The sequence below is a fragment of the Eleginops maclovinus genome, chromosome 10, assembly GCF_036324505.1.
Source record: "Eleginops maclovinus isolate JMC-PN-2008 ecotype Puerto Natales chromosome 10, JC_Emac_rtc_rv5, whole genome shotgun sequence".
Classification (NCBI taxonomy): domain Eukaryota; kingdom Metazoa; phylum Chordata; class Actinopteri; order Perciformes; family Eleginopidae; genus Eleginops; species Eleginops maclovinus.
The window spans coordinates 1,739,052-1,761,332 of record NC_086358.1 but is presented as its reverse complement, the minus strand read 5'-3'; the positions used below and the strand labels follow the sequence as shown (position 1 = coordinate 1,761,332).

General features: G+C 43.5%; 1 protein-coding gene across 1 annotated transcript in view; it reads left to right on the top strand.

The window, feature by feature from the left end:
* cacna1g (calcium channel, voltage-dependent, T type, alpha 1G subunit) overlaps positions 1 to 22,281 on the top strand; it is a 135,781-nt gene that overhangs the window by 19,129 nt on the left and 94,371 nt on the right. The window contains 5 exon segments of the mRNA XM_063893793.1: positions 5,261 to 5,358; positions 19,197 to 19,353; positions 21,380 to 21,674; positions 21,860 to 21,952; positions 22,082 to 22,280. Coding sequence (XP_063749863.1) covers positions 5,261 to 5,358; positions 19,197 to 19,353; positions 21,380 to 21,674; positions 21,860 to 21,952; positions 22,082 to 22,280 — 842 coding nt within the window.

The following is a 22,281-nucleotide window of genomic DNA, read 5'->3' as shown; positions in this document are numbered from 1 at the left end:
TTATGCTTTTCCCTTTCCTGTACTGTAGGTTTCTGCATGTAGATCGTCTGTGGTTTCAGACGGAGGGTGAAAAAAGCTTTTTGAACATTAAAGCATGGAAACATGTCAGAGTACAGACATTACAAACTAATATATGAACCTCAAAACGAGCAGAATGTCCCCTTCAGCATCGCTTTTCTTTGATCTGTTTCCTGTTTTATTTTGAAGTTTTCTCCGTCTGCTTTTACTTCCTGTGTTTTCCCGCCTGTTTGATTGTCTGTCCTGGTTTCAACTGTTTCCTATTAGCTGCAAACACTTGTCTTCCTGCACACCTCCCCTTTATCCCCTCATGTGTTCAGCCTGTGTCGGCATGTTGTGCATTGAGTAGTAAAGTGGAATTCGCCTTGCCTGGTTGACCTGAAACTAAAGGTACTTTCTGATAGTTCCACCTGTCTCTTGCATTTGGGTTCACACTGCTCCACAACCCGTGACAAGTAAGGGTGGAAAACATTCATTTAAAATCTAAATACCTGCTAAAAGTCACACATTATGTCCAAGTAGATTCAATTATCATGTCCGTTTAGCTCTGTTTTGGTCTCCACCCCCTTGTTCAGCTGCTAAATTCTCCATTTAATGCACAGATGGGACATTCCTAAACATTAATATTGCTGTGCTTCAAATTCACATCAATGTTCTTGGCAACCAGACACACAGAAATAACAGCCATGTAATTATCCCCCCTCTACATTCAATGATCAATGAGTAAAGCAGTGACTGTGCCTTGTGTCTGTTTCACACACACTGTGCCACCACCGTACTGAAAACATCACAGCGTGTGCTCGGAGCCGTTTGTCATCTCGCTGTGCAGGGAGAACGCCCCGGCTCCCCTCATCAGTTATTCTGCAAACGTATTTTCAAAACATTATTTATCACGTAATTTCCTCGCTCATAAAACAAACCCCCCGGTTCCTAATGGAGCGTGAAAAACCGAGGAGGCTCCATCAACACTTTGTCAATTCCGTTCATCTTTTCCCAATCTATCCATCAGGATTCACACAGGAAAACAATACAGGGATGGAAACCCAGCCGGGGGAATAATAAATGGATGTACTCTCGTGACTTTTTAAAGGACTTTTATTCTCGTTCCTTCTTATTTATCTGTCAGAAAGCACTTGTGGCTACAGGTTAACATTTCAGTAGATGTGGGATGCTGATGGGACCATTGACTGTATACAGGAAGTAGAAGTAAGCACCGCAATGTCACCTATTGGTTTGTCCTTCTGAATTATTTTGGGTCGTGACAAACAGGAAGGATAAATGAAGTACAGTACATGTTGCAATCAACTTTCAGTAAAAGGGTGGAAGTTCTTACAAAGGACCATGCATAAAAAGGCATTGATCTCAAGAGGAGAAGAGGTGACCAATGCCAGACTCTAATTAAAAGCTCATTTCCATCTGTAACCCTTGAGCTGATGTTTGGTAACCACGCCCTAAAATACACACTGCTTTATAATTTAGTTGACACGGACAATAGTAATGCTAATCATGCTTTATTTATGGAGACTTTAATCAAGAGATGGAGAGCATTATCTCATTAGGAAAAGGTTTGATGAGGTAATCAATCTAGTGGGAAGTATAGTCATTTTCTCATAGACTTCATCAATAACAGGGTAGCCCCGCCCTTAACCGTACCCATGTTTATTATTGGCAGTTTTACCATAAATGGGACAATAGCATTCAAACAAACATCCTGCTCTGTGGACGAAGACTTCACACTGGCAAAACAATTGTTCCGTAGTTTTCTATGCAATTGGACTTCTTGATTCGCAGCTTTCTGGCCATGCATTCAGCACATTTCCCTTTTCAGACCTGGAGTTTGGCCGACGCACAGTTAAGTAAAGATACAGTCGAGAGGCCGACAGAAAAAGGTGAGGTGAGGACAGGACCGGTTAAACATTGGACACGGTTCCACATTCCTGAGCTTCCTTGCGTACCTTTCCTATTAGAGCTCTTTCTGGCTGGCATGACATCGAGTGTGTATCCGAGCTACTGTTGCCTTTGTTTTGAAGGAGATGAAGCTGCAGCTGGATGTGTGTACCATTCATCTGGCTGCCATGACACAAACATTGATAAGAGAGGACGAGGTAAAAAGCTGCAGGAGTGTGTGTGTGTGTGTGTGTCGTATATCTTAGGGTGCTTTTTATTATTGCATTTCTCACACGTGTGTCCTTGTGAATAGACGGTAGACCAGATATTAAGGCCAATTTATCCCTCGAAAAAAAGTTTCCTGAGGTAACAAAACAAGTGACAAGTGGCTACTTCTTTTTCTTAGATCTCTTCTATGCAATTGGAGCGGAAAGAAATCAGTTTACATTACTGTTATATTGTGTAACTTTTTCATACACTTCCATACAAATCACAACCCTAAAGCATACCCTTCTTTATTGTTCATTTTACACTAAATGGGAGCATCATTTATGAAGTGAACATCATACTGTATTTAAAGAAGATTCGAAACGAGAGATTAAATCCATTCTCTCCTTAGAAAATGTTTCCTGAGTTAGCAAATCAACTGAGAAGAGGCTATTTTTTTCATAGACTTCTATAAAATTGGATCAGAAAGTAATCAGCCTACATTACCTTTATGTTTTGTAACTGAGATGAGGTTACTGGTTACATTTTGACTGGTAGAATTAAACAGATTACTTTATGGATAATCTTTCGTAGACTTCCATATAATTGAAGCATACCCTGCTTTATTGTGTATTTTACTCTAAATGGGACCAGTATGACCAAACTGAACATCTTGCTGTATTGAAGAAGACTTGAAACTAGATATTGAGGCCAAGCTTTAATTGGAAAAATGTTTCCAGAGTTAACAAATCAAGTGAGAGAGGTACATTTCTTTCGTAGACTTCTATGCATTTGGATCGGAAAGTAATCAGGTTTTTATGTTTTCTACAGCTAACTAGTCATTCCTACAGACTACATTTCAAAGGAACCTTCCCAGCCCCATCCATGTCAAGATGTATGCTATCAGAGTGAAGATGTAGGACTGTTTCTTGGACCTTGACTTCTCCCCGCTGTGTGAATCTGCTTTAGTTTGAGAAATCTCCGCACGCAAACTCCCTCCAAGGTCGGGCCTCCCCCATCCTCTGCTGCTTTTCATTTATTCCATCCCACTCCTTCCCTGCATCGGCATCATCAACACTGGCACGGACTCTGACGCAAAACAGCGCTGGACTTCCTGCCATTTCCCAATCGTTTGTTTGATACACGCCATTTCTCCTCGGCTTTTTCTCCGTTCCAGATGAGGCGAGATGGGTCAGTTTTCACTAAAGCTCATCTGGCTCTCATCAGGTGCAGCAAGTGTTTTTGCATGGACTATTTTTCAACAGGCATCATTCATCCAGCGCTTTTAAGTCTGTTTATGCGGCTCTGTCTGACAAAAAATGGCCCTAATATTTGTGTTGTATCGCTGTGGGGATTTATAGCATGTCTACAGCACTCAAACATGACTTTCTCCATCGGTATGATAATAACGACTCTGATAATCAGACTGGATGCAATTTGCTGTCACTTCATTATTCAGTCTGACGTTGTTGGCGGATAAGCTGCGGTCCGCCTGGAAGTCAGTCTTGTGTTGTGTGTTTCGTCCTGTCAAACTCTGAGCAAAGTTTAGCAGGAGTTGTTGCTAGGAGTGGTTAAAACAATAGCTTAAGAAAATAGGCTTACTCACTTCTCTTGCAGATTTACATTTAGTGGATTTAAGTCTACAGCCATGGTTAGCTTAGCATAGAGACTTCGCAGTGTCTCAATTCTGATACTTCCCTTAGTACACTGCCATGTCATGCGCTGTGATCACCAATGAGTTGATGAAAACCGCTGTTAGCTAGCCCGCCAACTAGCAACGTTATACCCAAACCTTAGACTGCTCAGTCAAGCCTATAACATAAACCGTGGCTTCATTTCCAGTGAAGTGGTACACGAGTTAACTAGTGAACACAAACGAATCTATAACTGTTATCTGTGTAGTGCTGTGATTACTGGAGCAATCGTGGCTTGACGAGTAACTTCTGCTACGTAGCAAAGGGTAGGTTAGCTATTACTGAGCATGTCACAGCTGCTGAGGTGTACCTGCACCCCAGGTGATGGGAGGGCGTCTCAGTGCCGCTCTGTTCACTGTTTACCCGTTTACTCTGTGTGTGTGTGTGTGTGTGTGTGTGTGTGTGTGTGTGTGTGTGTGTGTGTGTGTGGTCTAACAAGACAGAAAATGTTCATACTGGGACCCCTCACACACACACACACACATTCATTAAGGGAGTTTCTTGCACTTCAGGTGACCGAGAGGCTAGTACACACACACACACACTCACACACACACACACACACACACACACACACACACACACACACACACACACACACACACACACACACACAAGGACGCTGCTCGACATGTGTTGCGAATTTGTTCGACAGACAGACATGGAGTCGGTGCGAGGAGGGAATTCCTTCATCTGCACGCCTGCCTTCAAGCTGCACATGTGCTCAGCATCTGCGCCACACACACACACACACACACACACACACACACACACACACACACACACACACACACACACAGTGGAAGAAGGGATGACAAAGAACAACTCACAGGGATTTTAGCATTAGCAGACCGTTTACATGCACTAAAACCTATAGAACACACTGCAGGAGAGGGAAGAATAGGGCCTCTTTTCTTCCAACTCTGCTTTTGATTTTCAGAAGTGGCTGAGTGTGTGTTCCTCCCAGATATGCCGCCTCTCTTTTATGTCCCGCTGATGCCACATTTGTCCTCTGAGTGAAAAGTAACTCCCTCACTTTTGACGTCTCTTGCTCCTTTGAAGGCTGATTGTGCGAGGGAGCCGGTGAATATATATTTATCAGACGCACAAACATAGCGTGCTTTGCTGCAGTGCACAAACACGCAGTAACTACTGCAGTGTGTGTTTGCTAACTTTTTGCTCTGGTAGCTGCAGTTCAAATGAATGGAAAGCATATTAAAACACTGCAGTCCTCTCTGAAGGGGAAATGCAAAGTGATTAGATTAGAGGATTCATTACAGCATGAGAGTAGGGGAACATGTAAAGCGTGCCATATTTAATTGGCTACATAACATTTTCTGTGTTTTTATTCCCAGATGATGAGGAGGCAGACCCTGCAGTGTGAGCTGTATTAGTAATTATTTGCTTTGCTGTTGCCGTGCTTACACATTTCTCTTCTTCTCCGTGTGTTGCAGGATGCTGGAGTACTCGCTCGACCTGCAGAACGTCAGCTTTTCGGCGGTGAGGACGGTCCGTGTGCTGAGACCTCTGAGAGCCATCAACAGAGTGCCAAGTGAGTGCAAAAACCAATCAGAACGCCGAGCACTTTGTCCTCTAGCATCACACTTCCTCTGGAGACACATATCAGTCTTTGCTTTCAAACTAAAGACAGAGTGTGAGACTCTAAGGCTGACCTCTGCTCTACGACATTGGGAGAGACCTCGTGGGGTTTGAGGTGCAGAAATCAATGTTTCTCTTAGGATTTTTCTCGTAGCGGTGCTTAAGAGTTGTATTTAGCTTTAAATTGATGTCCTTAATGTTTGTGAACTTGCTGAAGTAGCAAACATTATAAGCTGTACAAACAAAGTTGAGTTTAGCTGAAACAGAAAGCAGAAAGGGAAGTGGAAATTATTGGGAGGTACCAGGAAACAACGAGGCTGAGAGCCGACTCTGAATGAAGGTTTATTGAAAGCTTGCCCAGGCAAAACGGAAAAGGACTTAGAACTGTCCAAGCTTGCAGCCACAATCAATCCCTGAAGCACAGCCCTTCCCTCTCGATATTTATTCTAAACTGGGTAAGCAGTTAACGTATTTATCCGGAGTTCAGGTATTTTGTAAGCTTATCCAGTCCTAGTCAACACATCATTACTGTTCCCCACTTTCTCTCTCCCTGACCTTCCAGACTGAACCTATGTCCATATATGTTAACTTTTAAAATAGGAACTTAATAAAAAAGACTTAGCCTGAAAAAAGCCATCCCGATACAGAAGCACAGGCCACCATTAGGTCATTAATAGACCGTGAGTTTGATTTGATATTTTCTTCAAGTCATTTCTACTTCACGACCTCCTCCAATACACGTCTTTGATGACCCGGAAGCTCTGGGTTTCACAAGAGGGGCAGTGGAGCATTTGTGGCTACCTGCACTTTCAAAGATCGATAGCCGATAAGACTGCTAAACAGAAGCAAAGTATAGGGTTTTATTGAGTATAACTCCACTACTGTCACAAAAAGTCGCTCCGCTAAACTCAGCTGTCTCCCAAAACTCAAAGGCGGCGGCAGAGTCAGGATTAGCCAGGATTGAGCTATTCAATTGTCCGTGTGCATTCCCAAAATCCATTTTTGAAAGGTAAATATGCCCCTTTAAGACATTGCTATCAGACAGAGTACATCTTCTGTCTCAGTTTAAGAACCCTACTCTTTCCACTGCCTCTTGGTCATTGATCCTTACTAAAAACATGAAGTACCCAAGGGGTTTCAGCTCATTTGAAACCAATGCACCAGCACTTTAAAAGGGTTGACTTATTTGCGTGTGTATCCCTGCAGGTTTCGTTTATCTGGTGGTTTGTTGCACATGTAATGTGATATGATGGCGGAAGATGCTCAGCGTCTGAACACTTTGTTCCCAACATTAAAAAGACAAACAGAAAACCAACAGCATGACATAAACCCTGATACCTCGCCATAAAAGAGCCCACGTTTACACACTTATTCAGAGCGGGAACCAAACCGAAGTCACCCTTCAGTTTTCATTTACGAGCGATGTCTAAACACTGACATTTAACATCTCATATTAATGACCAGCAAGTCCTGCTCCTCGTAATTACCCGGAGATATGAGTTGTGTAAATGGACCTGATGTTAATATATATGACTCCGGGGGGGATTATGCAGGTGGGCTCAGCTACAGTAATGTAGGCCAGAGAGACTGTCACTGTCTCTCTGTGTTTGGCTTTTTCCCAGCCTCTCAGCTTTGGATTAAATGCAATTTTTCCAACACGCAGCATGTTATTAAAGCACTGCAGTACACACACACACACACACACACACACACACACACACACACACACACACACACACACACACACACACACACACACACACACACACATCCATGATTGCCACCTCCATATGTCATCCCTCCCCTTCCCCTACTCTGTCACACTCACAAATTAAAGTCCATATTCAATATCTCCCGTCAGTATCTGTTAGTCCGATCAGCACTGATTGGTGTTGAAGCCCACCCTAATGGTGCATCCACTCTCACCTTTACTCTAGGACTCTCTCATTTAGATACAGACAATAATTAAGCCATTAGCTCTTAATTGCTCAGAGGAGATTGCAGACAAACTTAGCAATGATCCCAGGATGTGTGTGTGTGTAAGTGTGTGTGTGCTTACCCAGTCCAGGTGCATGGTGGGATGTCATATCCCCCTACTGATGACGCTTCCGAACCCCTACTGAAATCTGGACCTCTTGTCAATCAAAGCAGTCGTTATAGGGCTTGCTCATTAGGCTTCACACACACACACACACACACACACACACACACACACACACACACACACACACACACACACACACTCACGCTCATTAGACATCCGACCACTAATAGCAGCATTAGTGTGTGGATGATTTGGTCTGATTCTTGGGAAATGTCATCGGGGAGTGGGGGGAATATTCGTCTTCCCTTCCTTTTTATACACGGGTTATTCTTGGATGCTTGAATACATTCCCTACTCTGGTCTGGACTCGTGACACTGACTGGTGTTTCCCTTTATCCTGTTTCATTATTGAGTCGTTGTTGGGTTGGTACAGTTTGCCCTTTTTAAAGTTCCCCGAGCACGTGGAATGTGAGCTGCCTAAATGGTGCGGCAACATCACAGAAGAGCTTTGAGTCATACCTGTAAAACAGTTTCCCTGCAGAAGGTGTAGAGGAAATATGTAGGATCTTTCCCAGAGAGTTCTTCTGTGCTCTTTAAAGATGGGTAACAGGAAGGATGTATGAAAAGCGTTGAATGGTCCCATTTCTTGACATGGACGCTACAAAAAAGAGGTGTTTTAAAGTGTTGCTCATAGAGTTTAGACTACGTGTTGATAACAGTTTCTGACTGGTTGGTTTTGGCACTTGATGGGGCATTTTTCTGGGAATTCTAGCTATTTTTTGTGCACTTTAAAGATAGTTTCATTGACATTCATTGAGCACAGATGTTCGCCCAGTTCGGATGATGTTTTTCCAACATTAGTCTGTTCATACATCCTTATGAAAACAACACAACAAAGACTTGTTAGTGTTGTTTTCCTGCTCATAAAGTTTCAAATACATGTCAATATCTTTTTCTGAGTTGTTCAGACTTAATGAGACGTATTTCTGGCACATTTTTCCAGTACGGAATTTGTTTTCTGACACCAATATGGTATCGTGTGTCCTGCCCGTGATTCAGATCTACTCCAAAATTAAACCAGCTCTTCTTTGGCCAATGCTTAAAGGATCCACCAAATCTGATAAAATACGGGTCAGAGGTTTTTCTGTAATGAAAGACAGACAAACAGAACCTATATACCTGGAGGTAACAATTGCCCAATGTCCGTATGCACATTGACAACTTTTGTTCACCGTAATCCGGTCATTGGACTTGGTGTGGTACTTGATAAGGGATCAACTTCACAATCCGTACGAGCAGAAGGATTGATTACAGCGAGAAAAATCCCTATACATGTATCGTACATTTGGGAATGTCAGTATCATTCTGAAATCATTCTGGGGTGCTAAATGAGCAGCAAGGGGATCAGCAAAGTCATTAAAGTCGTTTGGATTGATCCCATTAGAGCCGTGATTGACCAAATGTTGGCCAATCTAGTTTAAAGCATTTGGGACATTACAGGAAATTCCAGCGTGACCAACAGACCTTAAATACTTGGTTACATTCTCCCTTCTGTTCTCTCTAATGCAGAGCAATCAGGTTTTAGCAAGTGATCAGGGCTAAGGTGTGCAGCAGCTGGTTGACAGCGAGCCAATTGGCACATAAACAGCAATAACCACCATGCAATGAGCATCCAATCTATGTAATATGGCCACTTTGTCGTTGGACATATACTTTATTGAACAGCACAGGCCACAAGAAAACACGCAAATAATTAACAAGTCGTCAGCGTGCAGAGATTACCGGCTGCTCTTCAAGTTACTGTACCTAATGCAGGTAGCTGTCTGTTAGAAACACCATAGAAAAGGACATGATGTGTGTATTAAACCTCAGTGAATGGTGTCGTCGTGAATAATGGAGATGAAACTGCTTCCGTGTTAAGTGAGAGAGTGGTGCAGTAAATCATAGCCTGACAGCTATGAGGTGCGTGATAATGCCAGGCTGATGTACGCCCAGACAAAGCTGCTGTTTACGATCGCTGTCGATTATATCAGCGTGCATTTACAGGTAAGCCAGATTTACTCAATGTGTCAGACCAAGGGGGGGCTAAGTTTCCGTCGTCAGCTTCTTCTTCTTGTTTCTGAAGCTTTTTCATTGTTTAAAAGCCTGTAGTTGAGAACCTTAGGGGACAATAGAGAATATGTGATGTGTCACCTCTTATCTTGAGTCTGTACTGGACCACACACACACACACACACACACACACACACACACACACACACACACACACACACACACCTTCAGACTTGTATTAATGAACACGTCGTACCTGAGGCTGTACCTCGTCCCCGGTGCTGACAGTGATTGATTCACTCCCGCCAGTGGAAGTGACGGACACATTTTTGCAGACTTGTTCCAACTGCTGCCTATAAAACCAGAAATCCCAGACTCTGTCACCTCCACATCCCCACACACTGTGTCCCGCCTGATTGGCTAAACCCTCACGTCCATTTTCCTCCAACAGGGACCTTGTAGCGCTCCTGTCAGAGGCTGCTTCAATGCAAATGTCACAACTTGCGCCTTACCTCTTTGTTGGTCATCTAGAATAAAGTATGCTTTCCTGGGTAAAGAGAGGAAGCCTACCCCCCCCCGGAAGGGAATAACAATTTGCAGAAAGCATTGAAACGGATACCTGTTTCAAAGATCACCTGCTAAGCTGATCACCGGCTAACGTTAGGCTATAAAGGAACTACAGCACGGTCACATGACTTCACGTCTCCACCGCTAAGCTAAAGGTGGCTAACGTTGGGCTATAAAGGATCTACAGTACGGTCACATGACTTCACGTCACCACCGCTAAGCTAAAGGAGGCTAATGTTGGGCTATAAAGGAACTACAGCACGGTCACATGACTTCACGTCACCACCGCTAAGCTAAAGGAGGCTAATGTTGGGCATGATGACGTCCGGTCGTCTCGTTTAGACACTTGTTAGCAAGCAATTTTTTTAAATAGAATTTGCATTAGTATGGGTGGTGGAAACAGAAATTGAAAATCTTGCATTAGTATGGGTGGTGGAAACAGAAATTGAAAATCTAGTTTTTGATTAATTCTAAACCCGAATTTTAAATGCTTTTTTAAATTATTGTTCAAAGCAAAGAGTGCTTTGGATTTAATAACTGCATACTTTTAAATCTGCGGTCAGATAATTCTTTCCTCCTTTGTTATTCTGGTTCTGCTGCTACGATGTGCTAAAAGGAAGTGAGGAGCTGCTTAAATGTGTTACAGATTCACGCCTCAGGGCACTGAAACCTAGGAGACTGATTTTAAAATGCTGAAATATAATTTTTATTTCTGAGTAAAGGTGTCCTTGTTAGAAATGCAGTAAGAAAAGAATGGTTTTTTTTCCCGAGGCTAAAGTGGAACAGATATTTTACTATCCAGCTGACACTCTTTCAGTTCCAGTTTAACATATTTTGGGATAGAAAAGGACCCCAGGATGATGAGTTGGAGGGTAGCTGCAGTCTGAATTTGCAATGTTCCTGCTGGCCTGGGTTCATGTATTCTCCCGCCCTGGTTATCAACAGTTCCTTGAAGCCAAGACCAGCTGGAGGGTAAAACGAATGCCAGTTTCACACACACTGTACAGGTCAGTTTGGCAAGCATGGAAGACGGTACTCAGCCTGGGGAACGAGTCATTACATGTGTTGTGTTGCAGAGAATGCAATGGATTCGTCCTGTGGCTTCTGGGAAGATAATCCTCGATCATATCTTGACTTGGGTGTCCACGTCTTTGAAATATCTATCAGAAAACCTGTACAAATACAGCTGAGGGCTTAGAAACTGACTGACAGGTAGGGTGAAATCCATTCTGCTGTTTGCTTCATAGGAAAAGCTGCACCCAACATTTCTGGATCTATACTTTGGACTAAAACTCAGAATATCCCAGCTACTCTTGTTGTTGACCAACCTGTACCTCCCCCAATGAGTTAGATTGTGTAACGACTGACAGGTAGAGGTCTCAATAGCACGAAGCAGGGACAGAGGATTTAGTCTCAAAGAAAGGTCTTTACTTAGCAAGGTTCGGTACACGCTAGGTCCATCAGGAACCAAAACAGACGAGGATAAGGCAGGATCAAGGGTCAGGAAACGAAGCTGGAGACTAGAGATAATAGTGCTGGAACGCTTGAAAGAACAAAGACAGACTGGCACTGAGGGGATGATAATGGGGCACAGGTGAGACTAGTCAGAGATGGTAACACAGGTGGGGTTCAATCAAGAGCAGGAAGTGATGTCACTGAAATGAGAAAAGAGGGTTGGATTATATCTGCAGGACTACGTAGAAATTACTGGAATGATTTTAATGAAACATGGAGAAAGAGAGTAGTTTAGGGAAAGGAAGAACCAATTAAATTATGGAGCAGAAACTCCCTCTGGATTTTAGCCTTTGCTGACCATTTACATGCACTAAAACCTAGAACACGCTACAGGAAAGGGAAACCCCAACAGCGTAATAGAGCATCTTTGTTGTCTGTGTTCTACACTCTCCCACTGACCCAACATGAACCCAAACATTTGTAAAACCAAATTACTCGAACCTGATTAGGGTTATTGAGTTACCCTTCAGAGCAGGCACGGGTCATTGCTCTCAATTTGAAACCGAAATCAGTCGTGCATCAGGATCATTGTAAAAACATTACCATGATGTGCTCTGAGTCGATGAGTCTTAGAGGAACTCAGGAGGCTGTCGGTCCAAACGAGGCAGTGCTGAGTGATATCCAGCAGCCGTCAGTAACACACATTAACACTCTGACAAACGTGTCCATCTTAACGAGACCGAGCCCGAAATAGCTTTATTGTTTCACCACCGCATGTGCCCTTTCCCCAACGCCTTATCACACACACACACTGCCCTCACACACACTTTATCTCTATAGCCTCACATGCACGCTGCCCTGCGATGCGCTGCATGTGTGTGCTGTTACGTTCATGCCTCCTGTTCTGCACGCTTTGTTAGTTAGAGCAGCGCCCGGTTCTTGTACTTCTGCTCGGATAAACCCTAAAGGCAACAACAGCACAATATCATCGACCTGCCAGCTCCTCTTCTTCCTCCTCCTCTTCCTCCTCCTGCAGAGCCTCATTACTGTAATTAAAGAGCTGGAAGAAAGTCCTATAGCTTCTTCTCTCCGTAAGGCCTGCAAGTCACCCTTTGACTTCTACTTGTCTTGTGTTTGGACGTCAGGGGACGGGTTTAATCCTTGTTTGTGAGGAAATAAAAGACTGATTAGGTTAGAAGGAGTTCAAAGGAGGAGGTTCTCCTCCAGAATGTCACAGTGTAATCTTTGCTCTTCGCTGCTGCATAAAATCTTGTTATCAGTTCTCCCTGCGACAAGGACACCCACATTCAAGCTGTATTTTGTTGCTTAAAGTTTTCTTTTTCTGTGTTTTAAGTCCAAATTCATGATCAGCTCGAGGTTGATGCAGATTCAGAAAGCTTGAAATTCAGTCCTTTGATCACTTGGAGTCGTGCTGTGGATCAGGACTCACAGAAGGCTCCCCAACATCACCGTGATTTGTTAAAGAGATTTGAGTTCAAGTTGTTGTCAGCGCTGCTTTTGATCAGTTAGATGCACAAGGTAGAAGGTATGAATTATAATGAAGGAAAGATTCAGTCCATACAGGAAGTCGTAGAAACGTACATTAGGACATTTTCAGAAAAGCATGCATAGAAAAATGCGTGAAGCAAATTCCATTGGAAAAATCCCACAGACTCTTTATGGAGATAAGCAGGGAGATGCCTGCAAGAATACCTCATCCCTGCACCACTCTAAAGCCTGTGGGAGTCAGATAAGTGTTGCAATGGATGGATTACAAGAAAATGTAATCAGGAGCGTGACACATCAACCTTTTGCTGATTTTTCACTCCTTTTTTATCCTTTTCTGTCCATTTTTGGTCATTGTAGTTATTCTGAATGTCATGTTGCATGCCACTTGGGCATTGTTTGGCCTCTGATGCAGTTGTGCAGTGTCTCTTTATAATTGTATCTCAAAATCTGCACATCTGAGACTGAAATCCCACCTGTTTCCAATGCGCCTTGGGCAAAAAAACAAACGAGTCATCTCACTTCTGTACGTAGCATTTAGAGTATTCACTTGCAGAGTTCTTGCTGTTCTCAGTTTGTTTCTCCTCAGTAAAACACACTTATTATGAGCTGCTTTGGATGAAAAGCTCCAGCTAAATTAAATGTAAAAAGAAACTGGAGCACACAAAATATCTGCCTTGCAAATAAACCCAGCCCAGAGTTCAGATGCATCTTCTTTTCTCTCCGTCAGATTTACAGTTTCTATATATTTCAGTGTATGTCATTTAAAACTCTAATGTCTTAGATATATATTGCATTGTATTGTGGGAGATGTTGTTCATTGCATATCTACACTGTAGACACTTTTAAACCTTTGCAAACCCAGCAGGTAATCAGAGTTCAGACGCGCCCTCTGTCCTCTCTCATTTTTCTACACGTGTTCTCCCTTCGGGTCACATGGCACCTATGCTAACCTACGAGTCGTCTTTGGATGAAGATAGTTAGCAGAGAAGCAGGTGCCCTCAGAAAGCCCGTAGTGCACAGTACACAAACTACAAACAGGCGGGATCTGGACCTGTGCAGGAGAGGAAGCAGACCTAATCAGCCGCTGACAGATGGCTCGCCGATCACATGCCGCCACCACGCTGGAAACGGAGAGGCCGCCCACAGCGAGGTTGGAGAGGGCGAGGAGATGATTGTTATTGAATATGAAATGTCCATCAGTTGGAAGGAGCAGGTCTGGAGAGGAGGAGGAGGAGGATTGATTCTCTGATCCGGGAGATAAACAGAGGTGCTTTGTGCCATACTCGTCTCTGAATCCAGAGTTTTTTGTGCTTTGATTTATCAGCCGTCGTATAACAATCAGTCCTGGAAACCTCATTTCTGCCAGCACAAATATTTCATGCCCTCATACCCCGGGGGGGAAATGCACCCACTGCCATCACTCATGTTACTAAAAAGAGCTCTGTACATTTAATATTTAAATTCAATATGAGAAAAGAGGAGTCTATACACATCTATTGAAGGTCTACAGGAGAGATGGAGAAAGTATTTGTCAAACTGTTGACGTTTTTGCAAAATCTGGAGTTTTTGACTGTTTTTGTGCAGAAATTGGGTTTTTTATTCCGCTGTTTGTGTTGCTTTGTATCTCGGTTAATGAGCTGTTGGTTCATTTGAACTTCTTAAAGGGGCCCTATTCTGATCCTTTCCAGGTGTATATCAGTATGTAGAGTCTCTACTTTAAAGAGTCCTCTCCTGCTGATGTTCAGGTGTATATCAGTATGTAGTGTCTCTACTTTAAAGAGTCCTCTCCTGCTGATGTTCAGGTGTATATCAGTATGTAGAGTCTCTACTTTAAAGAGTCCTCTCCTGCTGATGTTCAGGTGTATATCAGTATGTAGTGTCTCTACTTTAAAGAGTCCTCTCCTGCTGATGTTCAGGTGTATATCAGTATGTAGTGTCTCTACTTTAAAGAGTCCTCTCCTGCTGATGTTCAGGTGTATATCAGTATGTAGAGTCTCTACTTTAAAGAGTCCTCTCCTGCTGATGTTCAGGTGTATATCAGTATGTAGTGTCTCTACTTTAAAGAGTCCTCTCCTGCTGATGTTCAGGTGTATATCAGTATGTAGTGTCTCTACTTTAAAGAGTCCTCTCCTGCTGATGTTCAGGTGTATATCAGTATGTAGCGTCTCTACTTTAAAGAGTCCTCTCCTGCTGATGTTCAGGTGTATATCAGTATGTAGCGTCTCTACTTTAAAGAGTCCTCTCCTGCTGATGTTCAGGTGTATATCAGTATGTAGTGTCTCTACTTTAAAGAGTCCTCTCCTGCTGATGTTCAGGTGTATATCAGTATGTAGAGTCTCTACTTTAAAGAGTCCTCTCCTGCTGATGTTCAGGTGTATATCAGTATGTAGAGTCTCTACTTTAAAGAGTCCTCTTCTGCTGATGTTCAGGTGTATGTCAGTATGTTGTGATTAGTCAACCACTTAGAGATGTCCTGGCCCTTAGCCTATCACTTAAGGGAAAACCCTAAATAGCATAATAGGGCCCCTTTAAGTTTGTCGATTCAGTTATATTCCTGTCATCCATGATTTTTAGAACTGTGTGATGAATGAGAGAGTAAGTAGATAGCTGCAGCTGTCAGGTGTGTGTGGGTTCTCTCAGTGCAGTGTGTATCTCCTCTCTGGATCGCAGCGTATGAAAGTAGTTATTGCTCGGCCTGCTGCGGACACTAATCTCAGCTTCTGCTCCACCTCAGGCAGCGCTAAGCAGCATGCTAACAGCTCAGCACATCACACTGCCTCAGTCAGAGTGTGTGTGTGTGTGTGTGTGTGTGTGGTTGCCTGCAGCGAGGAGAGGGATGTGTGTTGCATAAAGGGTTTAGGTTATTTGAAAGCACTGCAGCAGCCCTGACAGCGGTTTGGCTGCGTTGAAGCGAATGTAGCTGCAGGTTTCTGAGTTTGTGTCGTCATGGTTTATTGCGCTGACGGTCGCTCTGGAGGAAAGAGTCAGCTGAACTAAATGTCATGTAATGTAAGTGTTGAAGCCATTTAGTGGTTTTATATTTCAAATAAATCATGAAGTTACAGGGTATACACAACAACAAGGAACTGCTGTTATAACTACAGGTGAGACAATTCATAAAACATGGTTTGTACAATTATTAATAATAATAAATACTAAACATTACAGATGCTCACATTATCAGTTATATGTTTAATAATTATATTAATTTGTAATATATTGTTTTTAGCAAACCATTAATCTCCTTTTTTAAAATCCAGTTTTCATACAATCAGGGTTTTTTTGTACCGGTTGCTCCAACTTTCTAAATTGGCATCAAAAATAAACATGTGTTTGCGGGTTACATGGCAAAGAAACACCTTATTATACACATTTATTACCACTTTAAATTGCCTCATAAGATCACATTAAATATGGATTTAGGCTTTGTATTGTATTTCTGAAAAGTCAACATGATTGCTTTTTGATAAAGAGGCTTGAAAAGTAAAAATGGAAAGCACTATAAGTCTCAACTAAGGGCTGGTTCAAGGTAGGCCTGAGCCAGCTCTGACTGTAAGCTTCATCGGAAAGGAAACACTTTCTTAAATGTGAAAATGGTGTCTGCTTTTCAAAGTGATATCCATAGTTTTCCTAGGTGCTAAGGACAGAGGGTTTTGTATGTTATACCCCGGAGACACCTGGGTAGTTTGAGATATTAGGCGTTACGAATACCTTCTGATTTGATGACCTCAGGTGGCTGCAGGAGAGTGAAACACCAGGACTTCCATGTGCTGCTGGTTTATGACTAACGACAGAAGGGTAGAGTCTCCGTTGTGGAGTCACGCCGCTCTGTAAGCGTGTTTGACAGCAGCTGAGTGGATCACAATACTCTTTCTTTCAGGGCAATTATGTTAAATGGATACGCTAGCAAAGAGCAAGTAGCTGCAGGCGATGACTCACTGTTTCTGTCTTGCATAACGCGCCCTTCCCCTGAATCATGACACGGTGTTTTCCTTGTAAACAGCGGCTGCAGCTCAGCTTTAATAACCTTTCCACAGCGCCGTTATGATTCCTCACACTGGGATCAAACACAGTCAACTGAAGGGTGTGTACAGGGTGCAATGTGACAGCCACCACTCAATTAGAATGACCTGGAGAAATGGATGGATGCTTGATGGACTGATGGACGATGGACGGATGGATGGACTGAGATGGATGGATGGATGCATAGATGGACTGCGATGGACGGACGGACGGACGACGGATGATGGATGCATGATGATGGTTGATGGTTGATGGATGGGATGGATGGTGAGTATACTCTGCTAATTAAACAGTGCATACTGTGGCAGCTTTTCTTCAGTTGCAATGACTAAAGTCAGAGTTTTAAAAAGTTGTGGTTGTTTTTATTCTCTTTCTCGTCTCTTCCTCCACAGCTGCTTTCTCATTCAGATCTTCTCCTTTGTGATTTGGAAATACACAATCCATGCATGTTCCCCCCCCCCCACTGTCACTCCTTACCTTTTCTCCTCCCTTTATCCCTCCCTGCCTCCCCTGGCTGTCTTCTCCTCATTTGTTCTCCATTTCTTTAAGCAAAATCCTCCTTGTTTTCTGGCCTTCTGTCAACACCAACAGTCCCTGTCTCAGTGTGTACCCACATGAATTTTTCAGGATCCTTCTACAAATATGAAAAGTTTCTCCTGCAGTTTGGAGGGCCTCTCCCAGATGGCTCAGTGTAGTTAAGAGATGTTGGAACACGAACAGAATTGAGTTTTTACAACATGTCGGGTAAATATTTCATTCAGAGGAACACAGATTAGTGTGTTTGAGTTTATCTGATGAAGTCTGGCTCAAAAGTTTGGATGGATGGATGCATTGGAGGAGGAAGAGAGATCCATGTAACCATACTTTAAAAACAGCGATGCACTCTCTCCTAAGGATTGATGGATGGATGGTTTTAATGGATGTGGATGGATTGAATGATTAAGCATCCATTCATATAGCAATCCCTGCATCGTATAGATGGTGGGTTAGATGGATGGATAGACAAAGGACAGATGGATGGATGGATAGATGGACTGATGGGTCAATGAATGGAGGAGCAGACAATGGATGGATGTACCAATAGAGGTTATAAGGACATCCATCCATCCAATCGATAGATGGACGGTTCAATGGATGGATAGATAGATAACACACGTTAGCATGCTAACATTAGCAACTTGGAGTTTATTAATAGATGATGGATGGATGGTGGAATGAATGGATGGAAGGATGGAGGATGGATGGGAAAACATTTATCCAATTATCTAACCGTCCGATGGATAGATGTGGGGTTGGATGGAAGGACAGATGGACAGACTGATCCATCCGGTTATGGAGTGGATGGATGGATGGATAGGAACCAGTGCATGGACATAAGAGCAAAATGTGAGCTGCAGCAGCAGAGGGACGGCCAGATTTAGCAGAGGGAGTGTGTGGGCGGCAGGAAGTGTGTGTGTGTGTGTGTGTGTGTGTGTGTGTGTATGTGTATGTGTATGTGTATGTGTATGTGTATGTGTATGTGTATGTGTGTGTGTGTGTGTGTGTGTGTGTGTGTGTGTGTGTGTGTGTGTGTGTGTGTGTGTGTGTGTGTGTGTGTGTGTGTGTGTGTTGTCAGAAACTTGAGGGAACACTGTCCAGACAGAGTCGGGGATGTTCTGTATGAAAGGCGGATAAGCAGCTCTGTTAGTGTGGCATTAATTCAGAACGAACTGGAGGTGTAGCGCTGACAATCGGCCTGTAACAGATCTCTGCACTTCCGTTCGACTCAGAACAAAATGTATTTTTAACCTTTATTCATCCGAGGAAGGATGCTGCCGAGCACACTTTCTGTTTTCTACAACGGCCTGCTTAATATTTACTCGGACACACCAGCATCTGACACGGTTCTGAATGGTTTCCTGCAGGGATCACCACTGCTGGCCTTTGTTACTCTGGAAGGTTTCGTGGTAGAATTTTCTAAACCCAAACCAAATATTGTTGCCTAAGTTTAGTCAGTATAACACCAGGGTTCTTCTAGAAATTGTGATGCATTGCCACTCCTATTACTGTATAGATGTATGACGCCTAAACTCACACATCTACTGGGTGTTTTTATGATGTATTTCCTGTCTGTTTGGCCCCCTCCTCGTCCTTCCCCCCAGGTATGCGTATCCTGGTGACGCTGCTGCTGGACACGCTGCCCATGCTGGGGAACGTGCTGCTGCTCTGCTTCTTCGTCTTCTTCATCTTCGGCATCGTGGGGGTGCAGCTGTGGGCCGGCCTGCTCAGAAACCGCTGCTTCCTGGGAAACGTCTCCATGTGAGTCCCGCGTGTACTACGCAGAAGTGTTCATGTGTGCAATTCCTTGGTGCAGGAGTGAGTCCTGAAACTGTGGTTCTCTGGTGTCGATTTTTGGGGGGAATTGTGTGTCTTTGTAGTTATTTTGAGTGTCTTTCTAGTTGTTGAACTCCACTTAGACATTGTATTTGCATCTCTTTGTAGTTGTGCTCAAAGCAAGATTCACTGACAAACACACAGAACAAGAACTCGGTGTCTTTCCACAAAATCAGTGCCTTTATTTACGCTTGAATTGGCCTTGAAAAACCTATATCGATTAAAATTGCGTCCATTCCAAACGTGGCTGCATGCACTTGTGTATTATCGTCCCATTAGACATGAGTGAACCCATATGTGATTGCAAACAGCCGTGCGCGAGGCCAAGCGTCTCCTCATAATGATGAATGAAAGAGTGACGAGCCCTGGAATAATGGGAAGACCTCATGGTATGTGGAACATGATCCCCCCATGACTTATTCATGTTCCCGGCTTCATCTCTCCCTATAGGATTTATGACGAGTCGCTGCAGTAATTTAAAGTCCATGCATAATGGCTTCGCTAAGAGAAGCTATCTGAAAGGTCTTTATGCATTAGACGGACGGCGTGTGAGTCATAGATATATTTGTTTTAAAGCCCGCTGCAGTTTATCTTGTGATAATTATATCATATTTCAGTGCTTTAGCAGCAGCTGTTTACCGCGCCGACAGTTTATTAGACTGATGGACGTGAGGAGAAACATCCCATGCGTCATTTTGGGGTGCGAGAAATCACCTCATACGGAGCTCATCAAGCCAATAAGTGTTGCGTATGAAACAGATTTTAAGATACAAACACAAATAAGAGAGTGTGAGGTGATCCTGATGGGAGTAAGTTCATTCCTGCAGCGTAGAGAGGGAGAGAAAGGGCAATAACTGTAAAGTATGCAAAATATAAGGAGACAGAAAGATAGTGAAGCATTCACAAAGAGACACAACAGGACTTCAAAGTGATACAAAATAATAATAATGATGATGATGGTGATGATGATGATGATGATGATGATGATGATGATAATAATACATTTTATTTGGGGGCGCCTTTCATAGCACCCAAAGACACCTTACAGGGCATAGGGTAACATAGGGAGAGTTAGAACAGCGGACAGCCGGGGTGAAACAACACAAACAACAGGAAATGGAAATGGACTACAAAGAGACGTAGGGTACAGTTTACAATGAGCCAGTTTGAATAGTTGTTATGGAATCAGACTGTCGGATGTGTAGTCCAACGGAGGAAGAGCGGAGGGTGCGGGAGGGGGTGTACTCCTGAAGGAGGTCAGTGATGTAGCTGGGGGCTTGGTTGTGGCGAGCTTTCTATGTGAGTAGTCATGGTATCGTACTGGAAGCCAGTGTAGTTGATGACTTTGTGCTCCAAACACAAAGGGATCCAGTTGATGGTGGTTTGCCTTGACCTAGAATCGAGTGATTTTCCTCAGACTCCCGGATGTTTGATCTGAGTTTAGCCAATCGCATTAGAGCACCTGAAATATAAATATTGAGTTTTTTAATTTAAAGAATCAGATGCAATAGATTTACTTCTGCGAATACTAATATATATCAGTCTTACCACAACATGAACACACTCTACGTAGCAGTACACATGTTTGATGTATCATCATTTAATGTGTGTACATTTTTATCCTAATTCAGGTAACTCAAAGGTTGAATTTTAAAGAGGATTTTGGGAATTTTGTAATGTGCCATCATCTATTAAATGCCACTTGGGTAAATGTGCTTTAATAAAAGATATTCATAGTCCTACTTTAAGGGAGAATGTGTAAAACACTTGTAATGGCGTTCAAATGGTGATTTTCTTTGAAAGCAAAGAGAACATTATTTACCGCAGACTTTACTCACAGTGATGCATGATGTTAGCTGAGTTCTGTCGACTTCAAGCACTTCTCTCCGCCGGGGCTAATCCGTTTGCTTCGCCCTGAAATATCCTCTCTTCTTCTTCCTCCGCCCCGAAGCCCCGTCTCCGTGGAGCTGGAGAAATATTACCACACTGAGAACGACGACGAGAACCCGTTTATCTGCTCGATGCCGCGGGAGAACGGCATGAGGAACTGCGGCTCGGTGCCCAAGCTGTACGAGGAGGGGGGGCTGCAGTGCAACCTGGACATGAACTCCCACAACAGCACCGACAACACCACCTGCATCAACTGGAACCAGTACTACACCAACTGCTCCGCCGGCTCCGTCAACCCCTTCAAGGGAGCCATCAACTTCGACAACATCTGCTACGCCTGGATCGCCATCTTCCAGGTGAGGACACACCTGTGGTGGTGGGGGGGGGGGGGGGGGGTAGGGTTAACTGAAAAAGGGTATGACTTTGTGGAAGAGGAGATTTGGAATGAGTCATTAACTTAAATTAAGTAATAAATAAAAGATGAATATAAATAAAATGAATTCTAAAAGATGTTTTGTCTTTCCTTCACACCGCTCCTCAGGTGATCACTCTGGAGGGCTGGGTGGACATCATGTACTTCGTGATGGACGCTCACTCCTTCTACAACTTCATCTACTTCATCTTCCTCATCATCGTAAGTGTCACCAGCTGTGTTTGTGTGTGTGTGTAAGTGTTGTGTGTGTGTGTGTGTGTGCTGATGATGGAACGACACGGGTCAGTGTGTGGGTTACACTGGTGTCAATAACCATGTCTCCGTCCTCAGATCGGCTCGTTCTTCATGATCAACCTGTGCCTGGTGGTCATCGCCACTCAGTTCTCCGAGACCAAGCAGAGGGAGAGTCAGCTGATGAAGGAGCAGCGAGTCCGCTTCCTGTCCAACGCCAGCACCCTCGCCTCGTTATCCGAACCCGGGTCCTGCTACGAGGAGCTGCTCAACTACCTGCTGCACATGATCCGAAAGGG